This window comes from Nymphaea colorata, chromosome 3 (genome assembly GCF_008831285.2).
Source record: "Nymphaea colorata isolate Beijing-Zhang1983 chromosome 3, ASM883128v2, whole genome shotgun sequence".
In the NCBI taxonomy this organism is placed as follows: domain Eukaryota; kingdom Viridiplantae; phylum Streptophyta; class Magnoliopsida; order Nymphaeales; family Nymphaeaceae; genus Nymphaea; species Nymphaea colorata.
In genome coordinates this window covers 23,092,355-23,115,461 of record NC_045140.1, presented here as the reverse complement: position 1 = coordinate 23,115,461, position 23,107 = coordinate 23,092,355, and the positions used below count along the sequence as shown (strand labels likewise).

Here is a 23,107-nt window from a genome sequence, read left to right as displayed (position 1 = left end):
ATGTTTTTTTTTAAAGTTTCGATAACAAATAAAGATTTAATATAAATGCAACTATCTTTAAAGATAGCCAAGTCATGCGTTAGGCTATGGTGGCATGCTCTTGATTAAGGTAGATAATAGCATTTTGGATTGAAAGTTTGATCTTTATTATGGTTTTCTTAGTTTAAAACTACTCATCTCCCGAAGTAACAAGTTTTAGGAAAACATCAACAAGGGAAATCTCAAGAGTCCCAGACTACAACAATGGCAGAGCCCTTGAGCACGATACCCTGCTGGCGATGGTTATGACAGATTAAGATCTTTCATGACTTCCATATTTAGTTGTCGATTTTATGGAAATCTTTTCAAAGCCTAACCTTCGGCGATGGTCCCGATTGCAGGCCTCACATTTGCCAAACACGTCTTTTTGGGTCAATTTCAGCTTCTGTCACCCTTAAGACTCACACGAAAATGAAAAGAAGCCCTTACCATCGATCAAAAAAGAAATTCCAAATCACTGTCTGTTCCTAACCCTTGCAGATATTGCTGCCATGATGAAATAATTGGTCCAAGTTTTCTAAATTTGTGCTCCTTCTAGGCTCCGATTGATATCGTTTTTAATTTGTTATGTATAAGGAATTAAAGTTGGAAAAATAACATTATCTCCAGGTTGGAAACAGCCACATGCAAGTGATTCTACTTGAGTCAATTGTTAGATCCTGGTTCCTTTCATATGAAAGGGAGAGGAAAGCAGAAGGAGGGATTGTTTTAATTGGATTTGAAGTTAGATAGATGCTCCACCGGCATTTTGCAATCAACTTTGGATCGGATTTGGTCTGTGGTCCAAGAAAGCGAAATTGCTAAAGTTGCATCTTTCCTAAGGATGAGATTTTAAAAAATTATACAAGTAAAGATTCAACGAGTGTTAATTTGAGACCAGAGCCTTATTTTTTTTCACTCTCCCACTTTTTTTTGATTTTTTTTGCTTTTTCACAATTTTTTTTTTTGCTATTTCATTTTCCATGTATGTCATATACATGTGTTCAACTGAATTTATTCTTTTTGCTAATCTAGTCAGCTCCTTCATCCTTAATAATTTTTTACGTATTTTTCTATAACCACTTTTTCTAATGTGATCTTTGTATTCAAAACGTCAAGCATTTGTAAAAAAGAATACCACAAAAAAGTGAATGCAAGAATTCATGAACTACCACAAAGGCACTGCTCATTCCATCATCCTCTTACTTAAATATACAGCAGCTAAAAATACCTCGAGAAACTCACGATACTTTGAAAAACATCGCCCATATTGATATATATGAAGTTGCAAAGAAAACAAGGCCGCCCTTCATTCGCGGGCGGACAGGTTGAAACCGGTAAGGCCCCAAAAACGGAAACCACCAGAAGGAGATCCATAATGTCTCCTCCCAACTCGCAGCTGCCCACACCCCACGCCATTTTCCGTTCGTCAATTACACCAGCCATCCCACCCCCCTCCGGCCACCCATTCCGTTTCCCTCTCGGCCTTCAATGGCGTTCAGCAGGGTGTCCCTGACCCTGCTCCTTCTAGCCATGGCCGTGGCGGCCATGGCCCACACTGAGCCCACCGGCGTAGGCCTGGCCCTCTCGGACCTTGGTTTAGAGGAGCCTGCCTGCAGCGGCTCGGCCGGCGAATGCCTGGACGAAGACGAAGAAGAAGACCAGATGACATCGGCACTGGAGTCTAACGGGCGCATGCTGTATGATCCCCAGAACGGCTACATGAACTTCATTAGCTACGCCGCGCTGCGACGGAACATGGTTCCCTGCTCCATTCGCGGCCGCTCTTACTACGGCTGCCGGAGGAGCGGGCGGAGCAACCCCTACCGGCGGGGGTGCAGCATGATTACCCACTGTGCCAGGATCCTCAACTAATTCATAAATGCCAAAAGTTTGTGGGAGTTCGTTGAATAAAAGAAGAGTTCAGAGGACACGCTCATGTGGGTGGGTGGTTGGCTCTCTTTTTCCGTTATTGCTGTAATCTTTCTACCGTAATTATCTCTCCTTAGAAAGACTTTGGTTTTCCGCTGAATAAAGGGAGGTGGGTGTTGCCACGGTGTCTTAAAAGGGGGGGTCCGTTTCTCTCGTTCGTCCTGTTAAGTTCCTTCTTGTTTGTTGATTGTGATCTGATTAATGTGGACAAAAATTATTTTAAGCAATGTTTTGTACAAATGAAAATGTTGGTTTTGGTGGTTGCTTCATGTGTCCACGAAAGAAGATGTAAGTGGTTGTTCATTTAGCGTCCTTTCAATTATTGTTTTTTGGGTTTCATCCGGTTATTGCTATTTTCGAATGATTTTGGATCAAACATTTAAAATATCTTACAATGAAAGATAAGTAAATAGATCAACCATTTTAGATTTTGAGTTTGCCATGATGAGAGCGACTTGGGTATTAATGTCACGATAAACAACTTACTCTGAAACATGATCTAGTTTTGCAAGTCGTCTCCTTAAATTATGATGATATTTAAAGAGGTATTTAGCTTAGATCTAATTCATAGATTTAATTAAGAGAGGGAATGTTTTTCCCTTCTGAGAATTGATTTCTTTACCAATATTGAAAATGTAGCATCTCAAAAGCTGGACATTCGTGTAGAACATAAAAATTTATTGCGTTTTTTTTTATTTTTTTTTTAAATCAAAAATCAAAATTCAATTTATGAAGCAGAGTTTGGACCCCTAAATTGCACATCAGCCATGTGCTCCTCTATTATAGTATCTTACGACTCAAGGCAATCTGTACATGCACAAAAGACCTTTTTTCGTTTTTTTTTTCTGAGAGTCAACACACATACGCCAAAGAAAAACGGGTAGAGAGGTGGGATATGTTGAAAATTATTGACAAAGATATATCTTTTCAGTCTTTTAATTTTTTTTTATTTCTCTTGTTATTTTTACAAACAGTTTTTTTTTTTTTTTCTATTAACCATAAACATTTTTCTCATTAACCATATTATGCATGCATCAATATGGCATACATAATAGGCTTCATTTTTTCCTTTTTTTAACTGATAGTGAGCCCCAAAAAAGCGCAGACGATTGAGAGAGAGACTTGATCGATATCTTCAACTTGACACCAATTGGTAAAATAAAATTTTTTATCGTATGTCATGTCTAAATAATTTCCAAAAAAGTTGCTAAATTTTAGTTCAATTACAAACGGCATGCTCGTGTTCCAAAAGTTTTTGATCTAACACCGGTTTCGCTTGAGATGTACTTTAAATTGAACAACCGAAAATAGTCAAAGGTACGTATGACAAGGTTCGGGGTAAAATTTTCATTTTTTAATAGTCTTCTTATTTTCCATCGAAATTCCTTTTGTCGACCGATACGGCAACCTGTTTTGCAAAAACAGGCGTGAACACAGTTTTTAATGAATTAATAGTGAATAGATTTGAACTAATGACGATGCCGTTTGCCATACATTTTTATTTACTTCTTAATTTTTCAAAATAGTTTATTTATATTTAATTATTTTTGCAAGATTTAGTTTCATCTTTTAAAATTATAGCATCATTTTTTTACGGCAATAAATCTGAACACCACAACTTCGTTTGACAAGCCGAAACTTATTGGCCCAAACGGATCGCCCCACGCGGTCCCCTTTCGTATATAACTTTTTTAAAAGATAAACCAAACAGCATTTGGAATTAATAAAAATTAAAATGCCTTATACTGAAAAAGGAAAATATTGACTAGCAAAAAAAAAAGAAAGAAAAGGATTGATTCTAATATGCTTTGGAAAAACCAGCGTCTTGTTACCGCCACATCATTCTCACAACAACAGGCGACCGGCTTCCACTAACTTTATCAACAGCATTTTCACTCAACGGCTAAGAAAAACGTCGGTTGTGTCAAACGGTACTGTATTTTTTTTTTAATGGTTTCTCAAACTATGCTTGTTATAAGCCCGATTGTCCGTCCGATGCTTCATATTTAAAAAAAAAAAGTATAGCATATGAGTCACATGAAAACAAGGTATTACTAGTTAGTATTTTCAATCATGAAATCAATACACTTTAGTTGATGGTGTACCATACGTCATTTTGATTAAATGATGAAATTAAGACACGATAGATATAACAAAGTAAATGGAAGTATTTAAGCTTCTCTTCCGTGGTGGGTTGCTTCTTTCATAATCTTCAAAGTTTTGCTTTTGTCATGTAAAAGAGACCAAAATTCTGAAGGAGGACTTTGGCGCTCAGCATCTGTAAGTTAACGCCAGAGGCGACCTCAAAAAGCAACTTTCGGCATTGCTTTTCAGGTGTCAGCTTTGGCGAATACTCGCCTTTTGGCGGCATCGCTTTTCAACATTCATCCTCCTCCTTTTCAAAATTACTCAACGTTGAAATCGATCCAACTCAATGGTCCCGTAGCCGTTCCACTTTTCCTTTTCCCTTGTCAACTCAATATACAAAAAAAAAAAAAAAAAAAAAAAAGAAGCTTATTTTGGGATTTTTAAAATGAAGAAAGCAATGTGCTATCTTAATTACTACTGCATCGGGACCCGAGATGCGCTACACTGGACCACGCATTAGTGTATGGATCCAAATTAAGTTTCGTATCCAAATAGGAAAGGCACAATTGACGGATATGATTACAAGGTGCATTGGAGTTGAATCGATCCGATCCATTGGAGTGAGCCTCATCGTTTGACTATACTATACTATAGTAACAAGTTCGGTTCAACCAACCCACCTGCCACCAAACAGTGGGGCCCTGTATTCTAGGGTCCTACTGTAATATATCTCGTTCACGAGGAACCTTCGAGATATCTCAAAATATTTTATTTTTTCCCACCAAAAAATATGACACGAGTACATAAATATATATTTTAACAGAAATGTGTTTATGACACCAATATCATAGTAAATGATAATATTTTCACGGAAAAGATCGTTTTGCATCTTAACGTACTGTCTGTCTCTCTCGTATATTAGTTCAAAAAGAAGTTCACGTCTGGGATGTCCTCGGGTTTGGAGCTGGGCTTGACATGAACTGGGTTCGTTAACACGGATCCAATTCCTAATTCGATCCATTTACGTCGGGCCCGAAATTCAGGTCAAAACCGATCCACAGGACCACAAAGACTGGCGCTCGACCGTTATATGGCGGCGTTTCCACATCTGGGTCCTTCATTATAGGACGCGGACAAGTTGGATAGGCGCTAAAAGCCCGTCATTTGAAGTTGGGAGAAGGCTAAATTGGTCATTTGGGGATGGCACACTCCCGAATGGCACACGAGTCCGCGTGCTTCTCCCCTCCCTGAGTCTCCTCTTCTCTACCACTTCGTCGGTAGTCGGTGCCCTTCCCTGGAAGAGTACCGCTTGCTGACGTACCTTCCTTTCCACTGGAGAGAGAGAGAGAGAGAGAGATTCCGGTTCGGGATCGAGCAGGAGGAGAAGGAGAGACCGGGGAGGAGGAGGACGGGAAGGAGAGGAGCGTGAAGAGAGAGGGAGGTTGAATTTTGATGGTAGTGGTCGCGGCCAGAGAAGGCGCAGCAGTGGATCATGGGTTTTGCGCAGTCGAAGATCGATCAGGAGGAGGCGGTGGTGAGGTGCAAGAACAGGAAGCAACACATGAAGGACGCGGTATGCTATCGCAACGCCTTCGCCGCCGCCCATTCCCACTACATCATGACCCTCAAGAACACCGGCCTCGCCCTTAACGACTACGGCCTGGGCGAGGTCATCGATGTCCCGTCTCTGACGACCTCCGCCCCAGTCGACCGCCTTCCGCCTCCGCCTCCCCTGCCCCCCGTGCACGACACCCAGCCAACCCCTCCCCTTCAGAAGGCCCTCAGCATGCCCGACCTCAGCATCCCCAAGCCCCCCGTCCACCGCGACGGCCCGATCCAGGAGGAAGAGGAGGACGAGGATGTCGAGGAGGCAGAGGACGCCTCTAGCAGCCGCACCCCGGCGACGCCGCCGCCGCCCCGCCCTCCTCCTCCGTCAGTCGACGCCACTCCGCCGCCTACATCCGAGCGAGGAACTCAGTGGCAGGAATACTTCTTTCCTGACGCGGATTCTATACCAGGAATGTCCATGGGCGATCCCCCTCCGCCGCCCCCGCCAGAGGCCAGCCCCTCGCCTACTCCGCCTCCCGCTGTGAGGGAGAAGGAAAGCAGCAGCTACGGGAAGGCGTCACGCGATTCAGAGGATCGGAGGACTAGGGTTGAGGAGCCGCCGTCACAGACGACGCCGGTGAGTACGGTGCTTCCACCCAAGGCTCCGAAGAAGGCGAAGCAGAGCACGCAGCTGGTAGCCACGACCGGAGGGGCTAGGAGGGGGAAGGCCGGCAGCGCCAGCCTGGTCCTGATCTTGAAGGAGTTGGATGATCAGTTTCTCTTGGCCTATGAGAGCGGGGATGTGGTCAGGAAGATGCTTGAGGCTAATCGACTGCACTACCACTCCAACTTCGCGGATAATCGAGGTGGTTTTCTTTCTCCCCCATGATTTACTTCCTTCTGTTTCATACCAAATCAGGAGTTTTCCCGTTGATTTTGTGAATATGGAATTGTTTAGATACCATGACCATTCCGTAACCATTCTTGGGCTAGAGCTCGTGATTTCCCCACCTTCATAATCTTTTCTAAATGAAGGAAGAGTTTACGTGCTTTTTCAGGAAAATAAAGTTTCTCTTGAGCTAAGATTCGGCTGATATTAAGAATCATGGCAAAGTTGACTACTAGAAAGTTAGAAACAGGAAGTTCAAATTTCTTCACGACCCTTTGGACTATGTATGTTGCAGGGTGCCCGAGCCTTTGAAGCCACCGATTCACAGTTGCATTGCACATTTTCATGTTCACCAACCGTAGCCGATTTATTCTTGTTCCTCAAATCCTTATTTTGTATCCTCTCCGGTTTGTAGACAACGTTTTCAGTGGTTCCCTGCACTAACCCCTTCCCTGTGCACTTGTCCTTATTACATTACAGTTTGAGTGATATTCAAAGAAAACGTTATTGTCACTATGAACTGAAAACAACTTATGTATCATGTGTGGCAAACATAGGACATTGGAGAGCTTGAAACGAGAATCTAAAATTTCAAGAAGAGAAAAACCAACATTATTGATTAGATGAGATCATTGGTGATGCAATGAGTCATCTGGAATCAAGAAACCAGTTTGAATCTTCAATTGAATGTGCTGGTGCATGAAAGTCTTGTGGCATATTAGAACTTTCTCTAGATGAGTGAGTCAGTGAGGTGTCTATTGATTAATTGCTCCTTTGAGTTATTCAAAAGCAGTTTTTCACAACATGGCCATGTTTGTTGTAGTACTGAGAAATAATTCTGCCACCTACTCTATGTCCAGCACCTCTATCACGATAATCTCCACTTCCACTTCCACCTCGACTTTGATTGTGATTCAAATTGCTGGCTTTGTTATCAACCTATCATAAGACTGTGCTTGAGTAAAAAGAAAAGCATGGGATAAGGTCTTAGACTCTTTATTGGTTTCTCAGTTGAGAGACTTGAGACTCTTAAATCAAAAGTAAGCTATGCAACTTAGTCAAGGTGATTGCTGATATTTGAGTTGCAATTGAAGTTTTAAAAGGTCAGTATGAGGTAGGCCTCTTAGGATAGCATAATCATGTCATCATCATTTAAAAGGTCAGTATTCAGGAGGTAGGCCTCTTAAGATAGCATAATCATGTTATCATCATGTGTTAGCTTAGATAGTTACATGCTACAGAGATCTGATCAACCAAGCATTCGGGCTTTCTGGAAATACTCATCGACCAACTGAGCCCCTTTCTTGAGACTTTGGAACTAGAGCTAGCAGTATAAGAATTTCCAAACCACGAAATAGCCCGACTCAATAAGAGCTGATCTTGCCTAATCTAAGAGATATATTTCTGGTTCACAGATGGTGATTCTCCATCAGCTGAAGATAAAAACTGGGGTGGACACAGTTGGGTTCATCATTAACACTGGTACCATATTTCAAGTGGGCAACGGCATTGCTGCTATATTGCTCTGAATTACCATAGAGATCATAAGAGAGAAGCAAGGGAGTAAATTGTGTGTCCCTCAGCAGATAATTATCTGCCTTTAATTTCACATTCGAAAAGTATTATAAGCTTTTGAGTGGGGTTGAAGGAGAGAAATTCGCCGTTTAGTTGTGCCAGTGGAGGAACTCGATCCTGTCATGCTTGACAACTTGGAGCTTGGGTCAGCCATGAACATCTTGCAAGGTTCCTTGAGCAAATAGCAGCAAGATCCACAGGGAACTCATATTACTGATTGTCAAACAGAATCAAAGCGTTGTGATACCTTATGAAGAAGTTTAAGGAAAACAAACTTAGACATTTAATGTGGTTCAGGAATTACTGTACATCGCAAATCTCTCCCACACCTTGCAATCTGCATTTGGAAGTTTTATTTAGAATGCTCAAGTTAAATTAGAAAGGGAAAGTAATCTGTTTATCTTGCTTTAGGGGAACTATAGTTAGACAAATCTGAAATCGGGTGTCTTTCCTTCACTTGTGTTGATGATGGATTGTTGCTTCCTTTTGTCATCTTCTCCTTCCTTATCTTGATCTTTGCTTGGTCTTCCTTTTCTATTAGATAAGGATGATCTTAACAACTCATCATGTTTCTTATGGATGGTACTGTGTTGGCTTCCTTAGATAGCATGAACTGATTTTATCTAGCAATGAATCATGTTTTCATTTTCCATGGATCTAGTACATGACCACAACGTGCAAGTTGCTCCACATATTGTTAAGCAACTGAGCTATGTTGATACTGTCATTCAGTCCAGGTGGATCTAGTTCAACGTAGCTATGTTGATACTGTCATTCAGTCTGTGTGATACTGAGCTATGTTGAACTAGAACCACAAGAAGGGGCTTGTAATTAGTGGAAATTTCGAATTACAAGTAGGTTCCTATCAATGCTTAATTTTACAATTAAACTTGAGTCTTGATCTTGGATTAGTGATCTTGTGGCTGCAATGTGGGGCCTATACAACTAGAGGGGCTATTGAACTTTTCTGCTTGTAGAATATGACTCATACTACTTAATGCTGCATTATGCTGAAAAATTAGAATATCTATACCTATGAACGATATTTTGTTATGTTCATGCTTGAATGAGAACAGTGTAACTAAAAATTTAGCAAAGTAAATATTAGCTGTTTTGTGCTCTGGAAGTCATTTTTATGACCTATCAAGAGATGGCTGAACTTGTGATGGGAGGTGAATAAAATAAGCATTTTCATGAATGCAGCTAAGTTGTTGCGCTTATAGCTTGATCTAGATCTATGATAAGAGTCCCTTATGGAGAAATATGGTGTCAGAATGGGCATCATCTTCTGGTTAAATGAACGAGGAGTTTGTAAGGGTATTAATGATATTAACTAGAAGTCTAGAACTCAAAATGATTAATATGTAAGAGTTGGAGTAAGTTATTTAGTCGGCAATGTTGTCTTTGGCAATTTCTTAACTAGGTTCTCATAATTTTTTCGAACATATGGATTTTGATGGGAAAATTTTACAAGTGTTAGAAGATTGAAAATGTATAGTGATTACAAAGTGTTATGAGTTATGACCTAATTGGTTTCACTTTCACACCTCAATTCCTCAAATCATTTTTGCCAAAGAAATAGACATGCATAGATTTAAGTATTTTAAGTGTCACCATAATTCTTGTGACATGTCATCTTTGTGCACATATTTGGAACATGTGAAATATCTGGTAAGGTTATTGTTGTCCGTAGAATGGTGTTCATTTTCGAAATATAGATGTTTCCTAACATTGGCTAGATGAGTTACAAAAGCAATATTATTCTCATTATTCTTGCAACTCATAAATAAAAATACTTATGAACTGTGCTGGTGTGAACATTAGAAGTGTGACTGATAACTTGGTGAATGGTTTGGTTATATACAGGCTAGCACCTAGAATGTACATTGTATGCTGTACACTACACTGTAGTTGAGCACCTTTGAGTCCAAGTCACCATCAACTGGCAACTAGCATTATCTATTGACTACTCTTTAAGGGCATAAATCTTGCCATACTCCCATAAAGATCCTTTACATATTTGTTGTACATGATGTTCAATTTCATATTGACTACTCATTGTTTTAGTGATATTGTCATATGTTTATCTTATTTCTCCTAAAATACTTTGGGTCTTGTTCAGTGGCTACTTGGCTAGAAATACACCAGCATTTTTATTATCAGGTCTCTTTGCAGAGTCCAGCACTTGACTACACAAAGTGGGAAACTTAATATTCTTTAGGGCATACATTTAACTTACGAGCTCCTCAATGTGGATTGTAAATATTAGTTCCTACATGGATGGCTTATGGCTGTCATCTGAAGCTGATATTTTGTCATGCAGATTATTTCCCTCACTGTTATATTTGGTTCACTAATTAATCATCTTTTTGCCTAAGGATGTTTTTCGTATTTTGCAGTTTCTATTGTGCAAGAAAATAGCAATAAAAGAAGAGATAGCAGTAAAAGAATATTTTTGCAATTTCCTGAAGTGTTAAATGTGCTAGACGTCTATAGATAGTGTTGTTATTTCTCAGTGATAAAGTCAAAACCTTGTTTTCCTTTCCTGCACATTCTTGACACGTAGGGAAACCTTATCTTCTTGAAATGTGTTTTTTCAATGTAATGACATGCATCATGTCTGATTCAGGACATATTGATCATTCTGCAAGAGTTATGCGTGTTATCACATGGAATCGATCAATTAAAGGGATACAGAACCCTGATGATGGAAAGGATGACTTTAATGCAGAAGAGGCTGAAACTCATGCAACTGTACTTGATAAGTTACTTGCATGGGAAAAGAAACTTTATGATGAAGTGAAGGTAAAATACGGACTTGTTTATGAGCTGTTTTCTTTCTACCTGTCCTTGTGATTTTGTTGCACCTATTCCCTGAGATAGTTTTTAAGCTGCTGGTATTGCACTATTTTTGGGGTTAATTTTAAGAAAAACAGACCGCCATTTCTGGTTTTACTTTCTAAGGCAGGATAATTGATTGCATCAATTAGAACCCAAGTAGCAAACTTATTGAAGGATGTTGAATGATCCTCCTCCTGCCTTATTTGTAAGCCTGTAACTTCCAGAAAAGGAAGGAGGAAAGTCAAAGTATGACCCTTGCCTTGTTTATTTACTATGCTATATTGAGACTTGAAAGATTGGCATATTTTCTAGATGGAGAAAAACTTCTGAAGTCTCTTTTTTAAATCTTGTCTTGAGATTCACCTGTTCTTGCAACAACATTTTCTCTGACCAGCTTAGAGATTTCCACCAACAAAATTAATGTGGTTTGCCTCTACTTGGTGTTCATGGCTGATCATCTCTCCAAAACTTACATTTAAACTGAGTAACAAAAAGTGCTCTTGTTGCCAAAGCTCTAGTCCCTGAAAATTTGGCGCTTAGATATTAGGCCTAGGTGGGAACTTCAAAAAGGTAAAAGACTTGCATAGTACATGTTGATTTAGAAAATAAGAATGAGGGTGAAGAATTCATCCAATAAAAAAACAGAAACATCAACATAACAAGAAAAGGTGTGTCCATAGGTAATAGGTTTGTGGTGAGGGTGGAGCGTAGGAGGGTTGATAATTTTGGACATCTTTCCTTTGCTGTATAGAAAGAATCCACTGATTTTGTCAATCCTATAATCCAGTGAGCTTTTGGTCATTGTGAAGGAATAGAAGTATCATTTCTAAACCCACCCATTGTTAGTTTCTAGTTTAATACGTACTTTTTTTTTAGTAGGTTTATATCATGTTTGATCATCGGTAACATTATAGAGATGCACATGCACACATTCTCACACACACATACATGTGTGTGTGTGTATATCTATATATATATATATATATAAAGTCACAGAAAGTGCATTTTTTTCGAAAAAATGCGAAAAAAACGGTAAATTAAATGACCATTTAAAACTTAAAAAAATGTTTTTTTTAAATGTTAAAAACGAAGAAAATACTTTTTTTTTTACTTTTTTTTCAGTTTTTTAGTGCCAAACATTTTTTTTTTCATTTTTAATTTTTTATTTGTTGCAAATCTGCTTATTTTTTTTAAGTTTGTGTTATTATTTTCTAACTTATTTTATTTTCCCCTTATTTTTAGTTTTTTAAGATTTTTAAAATTTTACTGTATTTTTCCTGTTTTTTTCAAGCTTGCCGAGAAAAACCTCGCCGTATTATACCCGAGATAAACCTCGCCGTTTAAAACTCCAAGACATTATTTGTGACTATGATATATATATATATATATATATATATATATATATATATATATATAGAGAGAGAGAGAGAGAGAGAGAGAGAGAGAGAGAGAGTGGATGGTGTGCATCAAGTTTTATGTATTCCAGACCCCACAGTGTTCCTTGCTTTAAAACCATTTGATCAAGTGATCAAATGGCCAAGAAGTTGGATAAATGTGGTCTAAAAGCTTACTTAGCAAAACTAAATCCTCTGATAGATGTGATTTAAATAATTTATTTTAAGGTGTAAAAGGAAAATGAAGGGCATAAAAAAAATCAGCGCCTCATAATGCATCAAAAATTGATGGGTGAAAGAAGCATGATGTTTTCCAAACAACATGATCCAAAGCATGATTTACAATGAAGATTATGTTGACCCTGTCCGTATCATGAGATTAAGTACAAAAATTGTTATGTAGCCTAAGGCACACAAGAGTGCATCACAACTTGGGGAAATATATATAATGTGTGTGTGCACATAAATCTTCAGTTTGGTGTCAAATGTAGACTATCCAGCAGGTTGTTCAGCTCTTTTAAGTGTTCTTATAAAAATCTAACCGCATAGGAGGGATCCAGAATGTCAAAAAAGATGGTGGATTAGAAAATCATGTTTTCCATTGACTAGATTTGATCTTATGATCTGATGAACCTAAGACCGTTAATATTTTGGTTCATGTTGGGCGGCAGGAGGGAAAGAAAAAGGGGCGGAGGGTTTTGGGTTGGGGGCGCATCCTTCCGTACTGCTGGATTTGCAAACTGAAAATGGGTAGAATGGTTACAGCCAAATAGTGGAAGCACTCTTTCTATACGTGTGTGTGCCCATTGAAAATAAATGGCAAGTAGAAAAGAACTCAAAATAAGGGCATACAACCAGTTTTATGCATGCATATATACATATATACATAGCACTCTACATATGTAATGGTGCATAAGTTGCCTTTTGCTCTTGCTGTTCATTATATACTATAAAGTATAAACAGCGTATAGATAACACCTTTGCTTTCTTTCTCTCTCTCTCTCTCTCTCTCTCTCTCTCTCTCTCTCTCTCTTTAAGCATCTCCTTTATTTATCCTTCCAAAAAGGCTTCTTGAATCTCATTAGGTTAGTGATTCTTCTAAATCCTTTACAATCGATGGTCTTCAGGCTGGTGAGAGCATGAAAATTGAGTATCAAAAGAAGGTGGCGATGCTAAATAAGCAAAAGAAACGTGGTGTTGGTCCTGAAACACTTGAAAGAGCTAAGGCTGCAGTAAGTCATCTGCACACCAGATATATTGTTGATATGCAGTCCATGGATTCCACTGTCTCAGAGATTTGTCGATTGCGTGATGAACAACTATACCAGAAACTTGTGGAGCTTGTTAGTGGGTAAGAATCAAATCATTAGTGGAATCCCAGAAAGGAAATTTTCTGTTTTGCAATTAACCATGCTTCTCCTGTGAAATTATGATAATTATCTTTATGAACTGTAAATATACTTGCACTCTTCCTGTCTATCCATTTCTCTGTGGATGTCCTTTCCTTTTGCCTTCTTCAATTCTCTTGTACAATTTACTTCTTCGTTAAGCTTGATTTGCTCAAACAGGTAGTAGGAATTTAGGAGTGGGCCACGTCTGTGAACTGTGGTTCTTGGGCCCATGAAGTAATGATCTAGTGATTGAAGGTTGATTTGCACTAAACTCTTCCTGCAGTCATATGGATTTGCTTTTGCTGGTACATTGTATGATTGGTTAGGGTTTTTAAGTTTTAAGATATTATTTTTATCATGTTGGAGTCCCTCTGAGAAACTAAGCTTGCTTTACAGCACGTGGGAGTCTTTTGAGGAACTGTGTTATCTCCCAATTTTTGCTGGGCAATCGTTGCATGATTGCATCAGTTTCTTTTTCAGGCTGTAGGAACATACAAACATAATGCTCCAAGTAACTAAGTTGTTTCTATCAGTAAAAGAAAAGCTACGTGCTGTGTTGCTGTCAGTGTAAGAATGGACAACTTCCTGTTTTAGCTAGTCGCATATTAAAATCAGGGTTGTGATCCACCAATCCACTAATTGTCTTAGTTTGCTGTTCCTCTTATCCTTGTTCCATAGACGAAATGATGAGTTACTGAGTAAAACTTTTGAACCAATTTTGGTAAGGAACCATATTCTCAAGTTCTAAGTTATGTCCACCTGCTTGTTTCGTATCAGGATGGCTGAAATGTGGGAGAATATGCGTGTCAGTCATAATAATCAACTTAGGATTTCTGGCGATCTCAAGCACCTGGATATCTCAAATTCCTGCAAAGAAACAAGTGAATCTCACCACAAGCGCACGGAACAGTTGTGCAGGGTGGCAAGTGAGTGGGGAAAGGAATTTGAGGAACTGGTGAAAAATCAGAAGGAGTATGTACGTGCACTGAATCATTGGATACGACTTAGCTTAGTTCCCACAGAAAGCAGCCTAAAGGAGAAAGTTTCCTCACCACCAAGAGTTGTTGATCCGCCCATTAAGATCCTATTAATAGCTTGGAATGAGGAACTTGAGCAGCTGTCAGAGGAGGTAGCCAAGAATGCCATAACAGGCTTTGCCGCTGTTGTAGATGCTATTTTTATGCAGCAAAAAGGGGAGCTCTCTCAGAAGCAGAGGCTGGAGGATGCCAAGAAAGATCATGAGAGAAAGGTTCAGAATTTTCAAGATTGGCTGCAGAAATATAAACAGAAGAAGGGGCCAGAGGACATCGACCCTGACAGAGCTGAGGGAGGTGATGAGAATGATGTTGTTATAACAGAGAAGAAAAGCGTCGTCGAAGCCAGCAAGATGAGGTGGGACGAAGAGGCCGAAAAGTATGAGAAGCTCTGCAAGCAAACGAGGGAGAAGTCATTAGGCAGTCTGAAGACTGGTTTGCCTGGTCTCTTAACTGCCATGGTTGAATACGCCCGCTCTTGTGCTGTCGCATATGCTAAGATCCGTCAAAGGGCCCAGCATACACAGAAACTGACCTGAAGATCTTGTACAATTTGTTCTATAGAAGAGGGCGTTCTTCCTTCAAGTCCTCTATGCAGATGAGCATCGCTGATCATGTTTATATGTTCATAAAACGGTCTTATTATTTGTCCTGTTGGCAGAGTGGCAGTCCGGATCCTTCCTTTTGTTAGAATTATTATCAGCAAAAAATTCCGAGGAATGGGTATATTTTTTTTTCTTTGTTTTTATTCCTGTTTCCTGTCACCTGCTGTAATTTGTTTCAACTAGTCATATATTCTATTTATCGGAAAATATTTGTATAAATGCTTGCTAGAAAAAATGATTTTTCATGGTAAGTTTGAGGTTCATTAGGTTCTAAATGTACAGTGGTGTGAGTAGTGAAGGAACGGTAGAGTCGTTGCGGCTTTATGGGAAGCACGTGGTTTCAGGGCGCAGAGAACGGGCCACAGATGGTAAAAATAAAACGGTCATGGTGATCCTAAAACAGGAAGGAATGTCAGGTTGAAGCAATGAGGCAAGGTATACCTGGACGCCACCCTTACATGCTGGTGCTTTCACTTTTGCCGTTGCAGTCGTGACTGCAGGTAAAGTGAAGCCCACGTTTGATGAAGAGATCTTCGTAGGGTGTGCCAAGTGAGTGCTTACGAATTCTTGCTTCCGAGGAACGTGTTATTAAGGAGAAATAAATTCTCAGGAATGTGTGCCCTAGCTAAAAGGTTGGATTGCGCATGTGGGCAGTTTCGATGTCCCCAAAAGTAGTTTTGTTGAAGGAGTGTTTTATAAATAGTCCCCAAAATCAGTTTTGTGTTGAAGGGGTGTTTATAAATAACCTGTAAGTGGGCTCAATAGGCTTTCCAAATACTTATATCTGAGGACAAAAATATGGAAGTATTAAATACCTGGGGTGATTTTTTCGAAACAAGTTATTGGATAGCTTTTCTGGGTGATTTTTTTTTTTCAAAACAAGTGATTGGATAACTTTTCTTTATTTCCATGAGGAAGAATTCATTCCTTCTTCTTGAGAAGACCTTTTCCCCACATTTTGCCGTAATTTAGAAGAAACAAAACATGTTACAGTGTCTGATTTAGAAATTCCTTAATCAATGCTTCTTAGAAGTACAATTAACGTTCGGCCGATCCCACCAATTTCCAATAAATGTACTAATAATTATTAAGCTTTAACCGTTTTTATTTAAGACTTCTTAAGTCCGATCCGTCAGGCAGGTGGATGGAGCTCTTGTTGGCATATTAAAAAAATATATATCATAAAAAAGATAAAACGCGTCTGTGTAGAGAAAATTCCCTACCCTTTCTAGTCTGTTTATCACAAGTATCAATTTCACCTTTTTTTGCGGCTAATTTTTGTTCCTCCGGAACCGATGATGATGATTCCCATCCTTTTGATGGTTTTCAGGCCTCAGTTAAGCCTCGAAGGACACCATCATTCCTTCTGTCTAACCCATGATCTTAAAAGGTGAGAAGAAAAAAGAAAAAAAGGTGAGAAGAAAAAAGAAATGAAAATCTCACCTCCCTTCCTTTTGGGCAATCTCTAAAGCCTGAAGACGACGGAGGGCAGTAGCCACATCCGCCGGTAGGCCACCTGAGTACGCCAAAGCTCAAGAGCCAGAGTCCCAGACCCTCGAGGACACCGTTCCTAGCGTCACGTCCCAACAGTACGACCGAAGGATCCTTTTATCGGCAGGTCAAAACCATAGGCCCAACTCCAAAACTCGGATTATCGACTCGGTTCCGAAATCCGAACTCGAGCAGATGATATAACCCAGCTCCTGCCTTGTCCTTTTCTCTCCATCGTCCTCTACTATATATAATTTGTCTACTTTTGAAGAAGGAAACAAGTCCTAATCTTTGTAGTAGCATTATGATCCAAAAAATGGGACTTCTCTGAACTTCTTCGCGTGTTTAGAAGCTTCTGAATGGTGGACGGAACACCGGAGACGGCGGAAGTAAGCTCACCAACTTCTGTTTGAGATTCGCAATCCCAACTGCACCCATCCCCATCCCCATCCCCATCCCCGCCCACCAGCCTTTACGTGACGTACTGAAACCGTCTCGCATCCGTCGCCCACTCTCCACGCCCAAAGCAAACAACGAACGGAACGGCCCTCTTTCCCGCCAATGAGGGCTAGCGGTGCGAACTGGAGAACTACAGTAACTGACTGAATTACCAAAATCTCCTTACCTCATAGAGAGAGATCGACGAGCGCGAGGGGTAGTTTAATGATTGACTAGAAGATGCTCCTGCGGTCCTGCTTCATCAATACCGCCATTCTGCCCTGCCCGCCCACCGCCGCTGCCATGCCCCGCCGGTTGTCGTAGCTTGCTTAGCGTCAGGCGGAAGAAAAAATGGGCGAAGCGGTCGTGATCGTCTTGAGCTTCGTCTTGCTCTTGGCCTTACTCCTTCTTTTCATCCTTGCAGAGCTCTACTACACGCTCGTCCTCAAGTCCCGCCTCCGCCTCCCTACAGCAGCTCCGACAGCCGTCCCGCTGGTCCCGGCCGCGGACTCGCCTCCTCGCGCAGAGATTCCGTTGTCCAGTTCGCCGACGGCTTTGGAAGATGTCCCGAAGCTCTTCCCGAACGGTCTCTATGCGCCGGGAGTCTTCACGAACCCCGGATTCCTCTTCTCCATCAAGGAAGAAACGCTTATGGAGGAAGATCCCGAGTCTCCCTGTTCCTTTCCGACGAACCTCCATTTCATCGGCCTCCTCCATCCGTCGAAGGCCGCCACGACCGTCACTGCTGCTGCCGATCGCACTTCGCCGTCTCTTCCAGTTCCCGCCCGAGCGAACTCGTCCGGAGACGGCGGCTTCGTGTGCATTTCGAACCCGATCTACGAGGTGTCCGTGACTATCAGTAACGACACGACTCCTTTCGAGACTCCGGTTTCCTCTCCGTCCAAGCTGGACGGAGTCGAATCTCCTCCGTATTCACTTCCTCTGCTTGCTGCAGAAGCAGGAGAGGACGTGATTACCCCGCCGCTTACACCGATGAAGCTTCCGTTAATGGCTTCCTCCGTCCACCTGGCCGACAAATCTCTGGTCTCGTCGTCGTGCTCCGACTGCTCGTCCTCCGAGTCCGTCTGCACCTCGCCGTCGTGGTAATCTCGTAATTTCTTTTCGTCTCCCTCGGAGAATGAGTCGACCGCGAAGACCGATTCCATCTTCCCTAGACGACGCAGAGGCAGCCTTCCGCCTTCAGGCGTTGGTGGACTGGCGACGAGAACCAGTAAGGTAAGGGGTACGTTCGGAATTTCACTCTGCAATTCGTGCTGGTCCTTTATCCTGCATGCCCGACTCGTGCTCTGCTCCTATTTCGGTTGCGGTGCGGTGCGCACCCTCCTTGGAATTTGCGACGACCAGGGGTTGTTGACTTTTTCGATGTGACGGTCCTAGCCTTGTGGGGAATCTGCACTCCGTCCGTTCCTGGAGTCTTTGTAGTCTCAACCTCCTCAATGATCAAATATTCACCGAAAGAAGCTCAACTTTTCGTTTATTTACATATAGCTTCCATATATTCTATGTTTCCATGCAATTTTATGATCTCCTAAAAATGGCACGGTATCGTGTATGAGTCACTCTGAACCTTGCAGGCATTGCTAGGCAGGCAACGAAATTACGGGTCGACTCTGGCTTTGACCCGATTTATGGGATTGGACCCGTGTTTGGGCTGTTGCTTTCAACCTCCCAATTCAATGGGAGCACGGAAATTATTGGGGCTTGGAATCACGGAATCTATGTGAAGGGTTAAAAATGTGGGGAATAGAGACAAAAAGGATACTCTCGCGCATTTACTTCTCTTCATTTTGCATGCTTTGGGGACACACTCATTAACGTCTGGCATTGTTCGTGTCGTACAAAATTGCTGAGTCGAGTGAAAAATAACTGAAAGCGAGTCACTCGCACGCGACAATACAAGCGAGTCGGATTTTCTTTCTCAGTCTCTTCATTAGATGCAAGGCAGAGTCCCCGTATAATTTGAGTCCTAAGTGAACGTGTACCGTGAAATCCACATTGTGAGGATCCGTATCCGGGAAGCATGCGAAATGAGATTGCATATCCAACGAAAACCCCACTCGCACCCTTCAAGCAGAGTCCAAATTAGTCTGACATCATGCTGCTGGATAAACAAAGTAAGGACTAGGGAGCCATGAAATCATGAATGATGTTATCTTTTATATGAATATACTAACATGTTGGAAATAATGACCAATATAGTTGGGAAAATGAACACTAACACTTGCACATGAAAATATTAAAGTTTTCCGTACTGTCCAGACATACGAAAATATGGAAACTTGTGAATGGCGGGCCATGTTTTAAAACTATAGACGAAAAGCAGGCCCGAGTAAAAGATACTTCCTAAAGAAAAGTTCCACAGTAGTATGTACATTGAGTGTTGGCAATCCATGCACGCAATTGAACAAGTATGTGAAGGCAATGTTGATGCGCTACGTATTGAACCGTAGTAATTATGCATGAGAAGCGGATCCGAATATCCGACATCAGTCATGAAATCCATGGCCTGAGTTTTGCGAACAAGAAGGAAGTGGAACAATACCATAAGCAGTAAGATGAGAAATAATTTAACACGTGCCACCACCCAAGAAGTAGGGGAAAAGGATTTCGCAATTAACTATTCTTACAGAGGAATCCAAAGCAACGATTAACAGGGAACAGGGTTACATATGTTCGTCTTTTTTCTGATTCGAGGTCCCTGCAATTCCTCCTCCGTTAAACGACAAATTCGCCGCAAAAATGGAAAACCCAGTTCCCCAAAGAACCGGTCCGATTCTTCGCGACTCCGGAAAACCAAACGGCAATTTTGTTTTGTTTTGTTTTGTACAGCTAAAACTATTACTTGACACGGTTGGGACAGTATCGGAAGCAAATCAACCGCGCACCGGAACATGAAAAACTTCGCCGGAAAATACCCGGCAGAGTTTCCCACTCCCAGCTTTCTACAGTTACCGTCCCGCCGCTACCATTACCGACAACCTGCTCGGCCGGGGCTGGAAGGCGCACTTCCGCCGCAGCTGATGCGACGACGGGCGGATCGTGGCAGAGAGCGCCCTGCGCACCAATTCCCGGCTCTGCGACCCGTCGACCCGAACGGCTGAGTTCCCCATCCTCCACGCCGTGTGTCTGAGCCCCTGCTTGTGGAAGCTGCAGCGGAAGGACCCAGGATGCGTCGTCGGGGAGCACAAGCACGTCCGCTTCGTCCTCGGATTCAGCTTTCTGAAGGCCGTCTCCCCGTTGAAAGCCGCGGGTCGGGTTCCTGAGCGGCCAAGCGCGAAGACGCCAGACGTAGATCTCCTGGCGTTCATGCGATTATGTGACTAGCAGGGCCGGAATCTCCCCTTATCGTTGCCCGGCGTCCGTAGAACTGGGCCGTTAGGGTGGTGCCGCGAACCTGTCGGCAGTGCAAACCGAACCAGCCCACTGCGCCTCCGCCTCCGGCTCTGCCTCCGCTACCGCCTCTTCCGCGTATTTGTAGGCTGCCGGGCGGTTTAGGGGGGCGAGAGCGAGAGAGAGAAGGGGAGAAAGAACCGGAAACCGCTAACGGTTGGGCCGAACTTAAAGGTGGGCCACATGTTTCCCCAAGTGGGGCCCACTTTGGCTTGGAACGAAACGTGGCTATTTGCTGGTGGACTCTTTTCGTGGGTCCCACCGTAAGATGGCCTTGGCTGAGAAGAACAGCCTTCGGAAACTGTTTGCGGTCTCAATGGCGGACGACTCGCCCGCTTAAGCACGATTTTGTTAAAGCGATTCGGAGGTGAGTCGGCTCGCTTTTCCGAGTCTTACGCTTCTACAGCGGTAACTAAGATCCATTGGATTGTCTTGTTTCAACGACTTATCCAGAAATGTTTGGATATTGAAACTGTGTCAAAAGATTTCTCCCCGGAAAAGGAGTCCTAGTTCAAAGATTGTTCCGTATAACCAGCAAGACAACCCGGCAAAGCTGGTAAAGGAATGTAAACAGTTCCGATGCGGAATCGAATTTGACCGAGTTTGGTACAGCCAGAAGAATCAAAATGTCGAAACGATATCCTAACCATTTAGATAGATCGCCAGCCGGGAACAAGTTTTCCCGGGAGTATCGGCTGCCCCCACACAGAAGGTTTACTTCAACAATCAACTTCGGCTCGGCTCATAGAGTTCAATCTGGGTTTCCAAGATCAACCAAGCTTGAAATCAACTGGTTCGAACAAGCCATCAATGCATTCCCAAAATGGCGTTTAGCAAATTATACATGTTTTTATGAAATATTGCTTTCTTTATTTGTAGAGTTTTCGAAAAAGAGTATATATTATAATATAATCTATGAGATTGCTTGGTAACAGGATTATTTTATAAATCTTACATAAATCTATCTCAATAATAACCTATGAATGTGTTTGATAACAAGAACACTGTGTTAGGGTTTCATAAATCTGTGCTAAAATTTAAATCATATTCATGAAACACCACACCAAAAGGGTCTTTGTATCACCAAATAGCCGCCCCCTAAGTATAATGCCTACATACATCACATCATTTTATGATAACTATCTCCTCGTTGATTATTATGTGAAATTATAGGAACGTGATGTAGGTTGTGGTTCCGGAAACAGGTGAAACTGCAGATGGGATTATTCTCGGCCAAGACTCGGTGCCTGGGTGGTTGCCGTTTCAAATAAAAATATGTATATTAAGAATATAAATCGGCTCTAAGTACGTAGGGAGTTGCACAAACTTGCATAATTGTTTCTAAATTGGTGACATGCAGCTGCGGAAAGGACCATGTGCATCTTCCGTTGTTTGGGGTATAAACGCGCGTCATCGTGGTCGTCCTCCGCTTATGAAGCAACTCTTTCAAGTCGAACAAAAAGTTGAGCAAAGGAGCTTGATTTCTCATGTTTTTTCCGTCATGTTGGAGCCGCTTTCGATAGAAAACATCCATCGTCTAAAATTTAGCTCTTTTCTCTTTCGTTTTCCTGTTTCATCTCCGCGAGCTCGACGGAGGATTCTTTTCGCAAAATGGGCATGTGTTCCCCTTTTCTTCCTTCGCCTTTTTTTTGTGAAAGATTCCAGGAAAGTGTGTTTGGGCAAGGTTTTTCTTTGATTTTGATTTCTGTTGGTCCTTTTGTTCTCATAGAAATGAGAAGGAGAGACTCCAGATGATGAAGAAACCGGCAAAGCAAAGCGATGGCGGTGAGGGAAGGCTACAAACCCGTCCTTGAGAAGGGGAGGCTCGAGGAATTCTTTGCTTGATGCATCTTCCTCCGTAAGGAATCGTCTTAAGAGCACTAATCGCATGGCTGTTTCATGTAGTTTTGTTTTTCTGACAGCTCGCTAGAAGTTCGTCTGCTTGTGTTTGCTCATGAAATTCTCTTGTTCTCCGGCCATGCAAAAGTGGGACGTCTTATAACAACGGATCCATTGAGGTGCTCCGCGAAGGTGGAGCTGCGCAGAGGAATGGTGAGGCGCCAATTATTGAAGCGATTTTTGTTATCAAAAAGGTTAGTACAACCAGGAAAGGGCCTGACCAGCGGACGCCTTCCTACGTTTTTTAGGCAATTTACTATAAGAACCATAGATATGCTCTAGTATCAACAAGTAGAAGCAGTGGAATGTGGATTTTCAGGTTTCATCAACATTGTGGACTCAAATGCAACAGTGTTGGTGCATTACGATAAAGTTACGAAAGGATGTTCATCTAAGAGCTTTCTGCTGTCGTGAGTACAATCAGACTAGTAGAATCGGGTATCTTGCACCAGAAAATGATTAAATTTGTTTAAACAACATAAAACAAGAATGTTTAAGGGCAGTTATAGGTAGACTTTTGGATTCGCTTTTCTAAAACCCCTAACATAAAATT

General features: G+C 41.7%; 4 protein-coding genes across 4 annotated transcripts; 3 read left to right on the top strand and 1 right to left on the bottom strand.

Moving 5' to 3' along the window:
• Positions 1-1,338: 1,338 nt before the first annotated feature.
• On the top strand, positions 1,339-2,173 carry LOC116251174 (protein RALF-like 19). Its single transcript, XM_031625284.2, has one exon. It carries the CDS (start codon positions 1,510-1,512, stop codon positions 1,891-1,893), a length of 384 nt encoding a protein of 127 aa, XP_031481144.1. The 5' UTR covers positions 1,339-1,509; the 3' UTR covers positions 1,894-2,173.
• Positions 2,174-5,305: 3,132 nt separating this feature from the next.
• LOC116250181 (protein ALTERED PHOSPHATE STARVATION RESPONSE 1-like) lies at positions 5,306-15,534 on the top strand. The gene is made up of 4 exons (XM_031623654.2): positions 5,306-6,452; positions 10,680-10,855; positions 13,413-13,636; positions 14,454-15,534. The coding sequence occupies exons 1-4, from the start codon at positions 5,531-5,533 to the stop codon at positions 15,247-15,249; spliced, it is 2,118 nt and encodes a 705-aa protein (XP_031479514.1). The 5' UTR covers positions 5,306-5,530; the 3' UTR covers positions 15,250-15,534.
• A 2,061-nt stretch (positions 15,535-17,595) lies between these two features.
• Positions 17,596-18,351, top strand: LOC116250405 (uncharacterized). The gene has a single exon (XM_031624030.1). It carries the CDS (start codon positions 17,596-17,598, stop codon positions 18,349-18,351), a length of 756 nt encoding a protein of 251 aa, XP_031479890.1.
• A 1,862-nt stretch (positions 18,352-20,213) lies between these two features.
• Positions 20,214-20,573, bottom strand: LOC116250404 (uncharacterized). The gene has a single exon (XM_031624029.1). The coding sequence runs from the start codon at positions 20,571-20,573 to the stop codon at positions 20,214-20,216; it is 360 nt and encodes a 119-aa protein (XP_031479889.1).
• Positions 20,574-23,107: the final 2,534 nt, after the last annotated feature.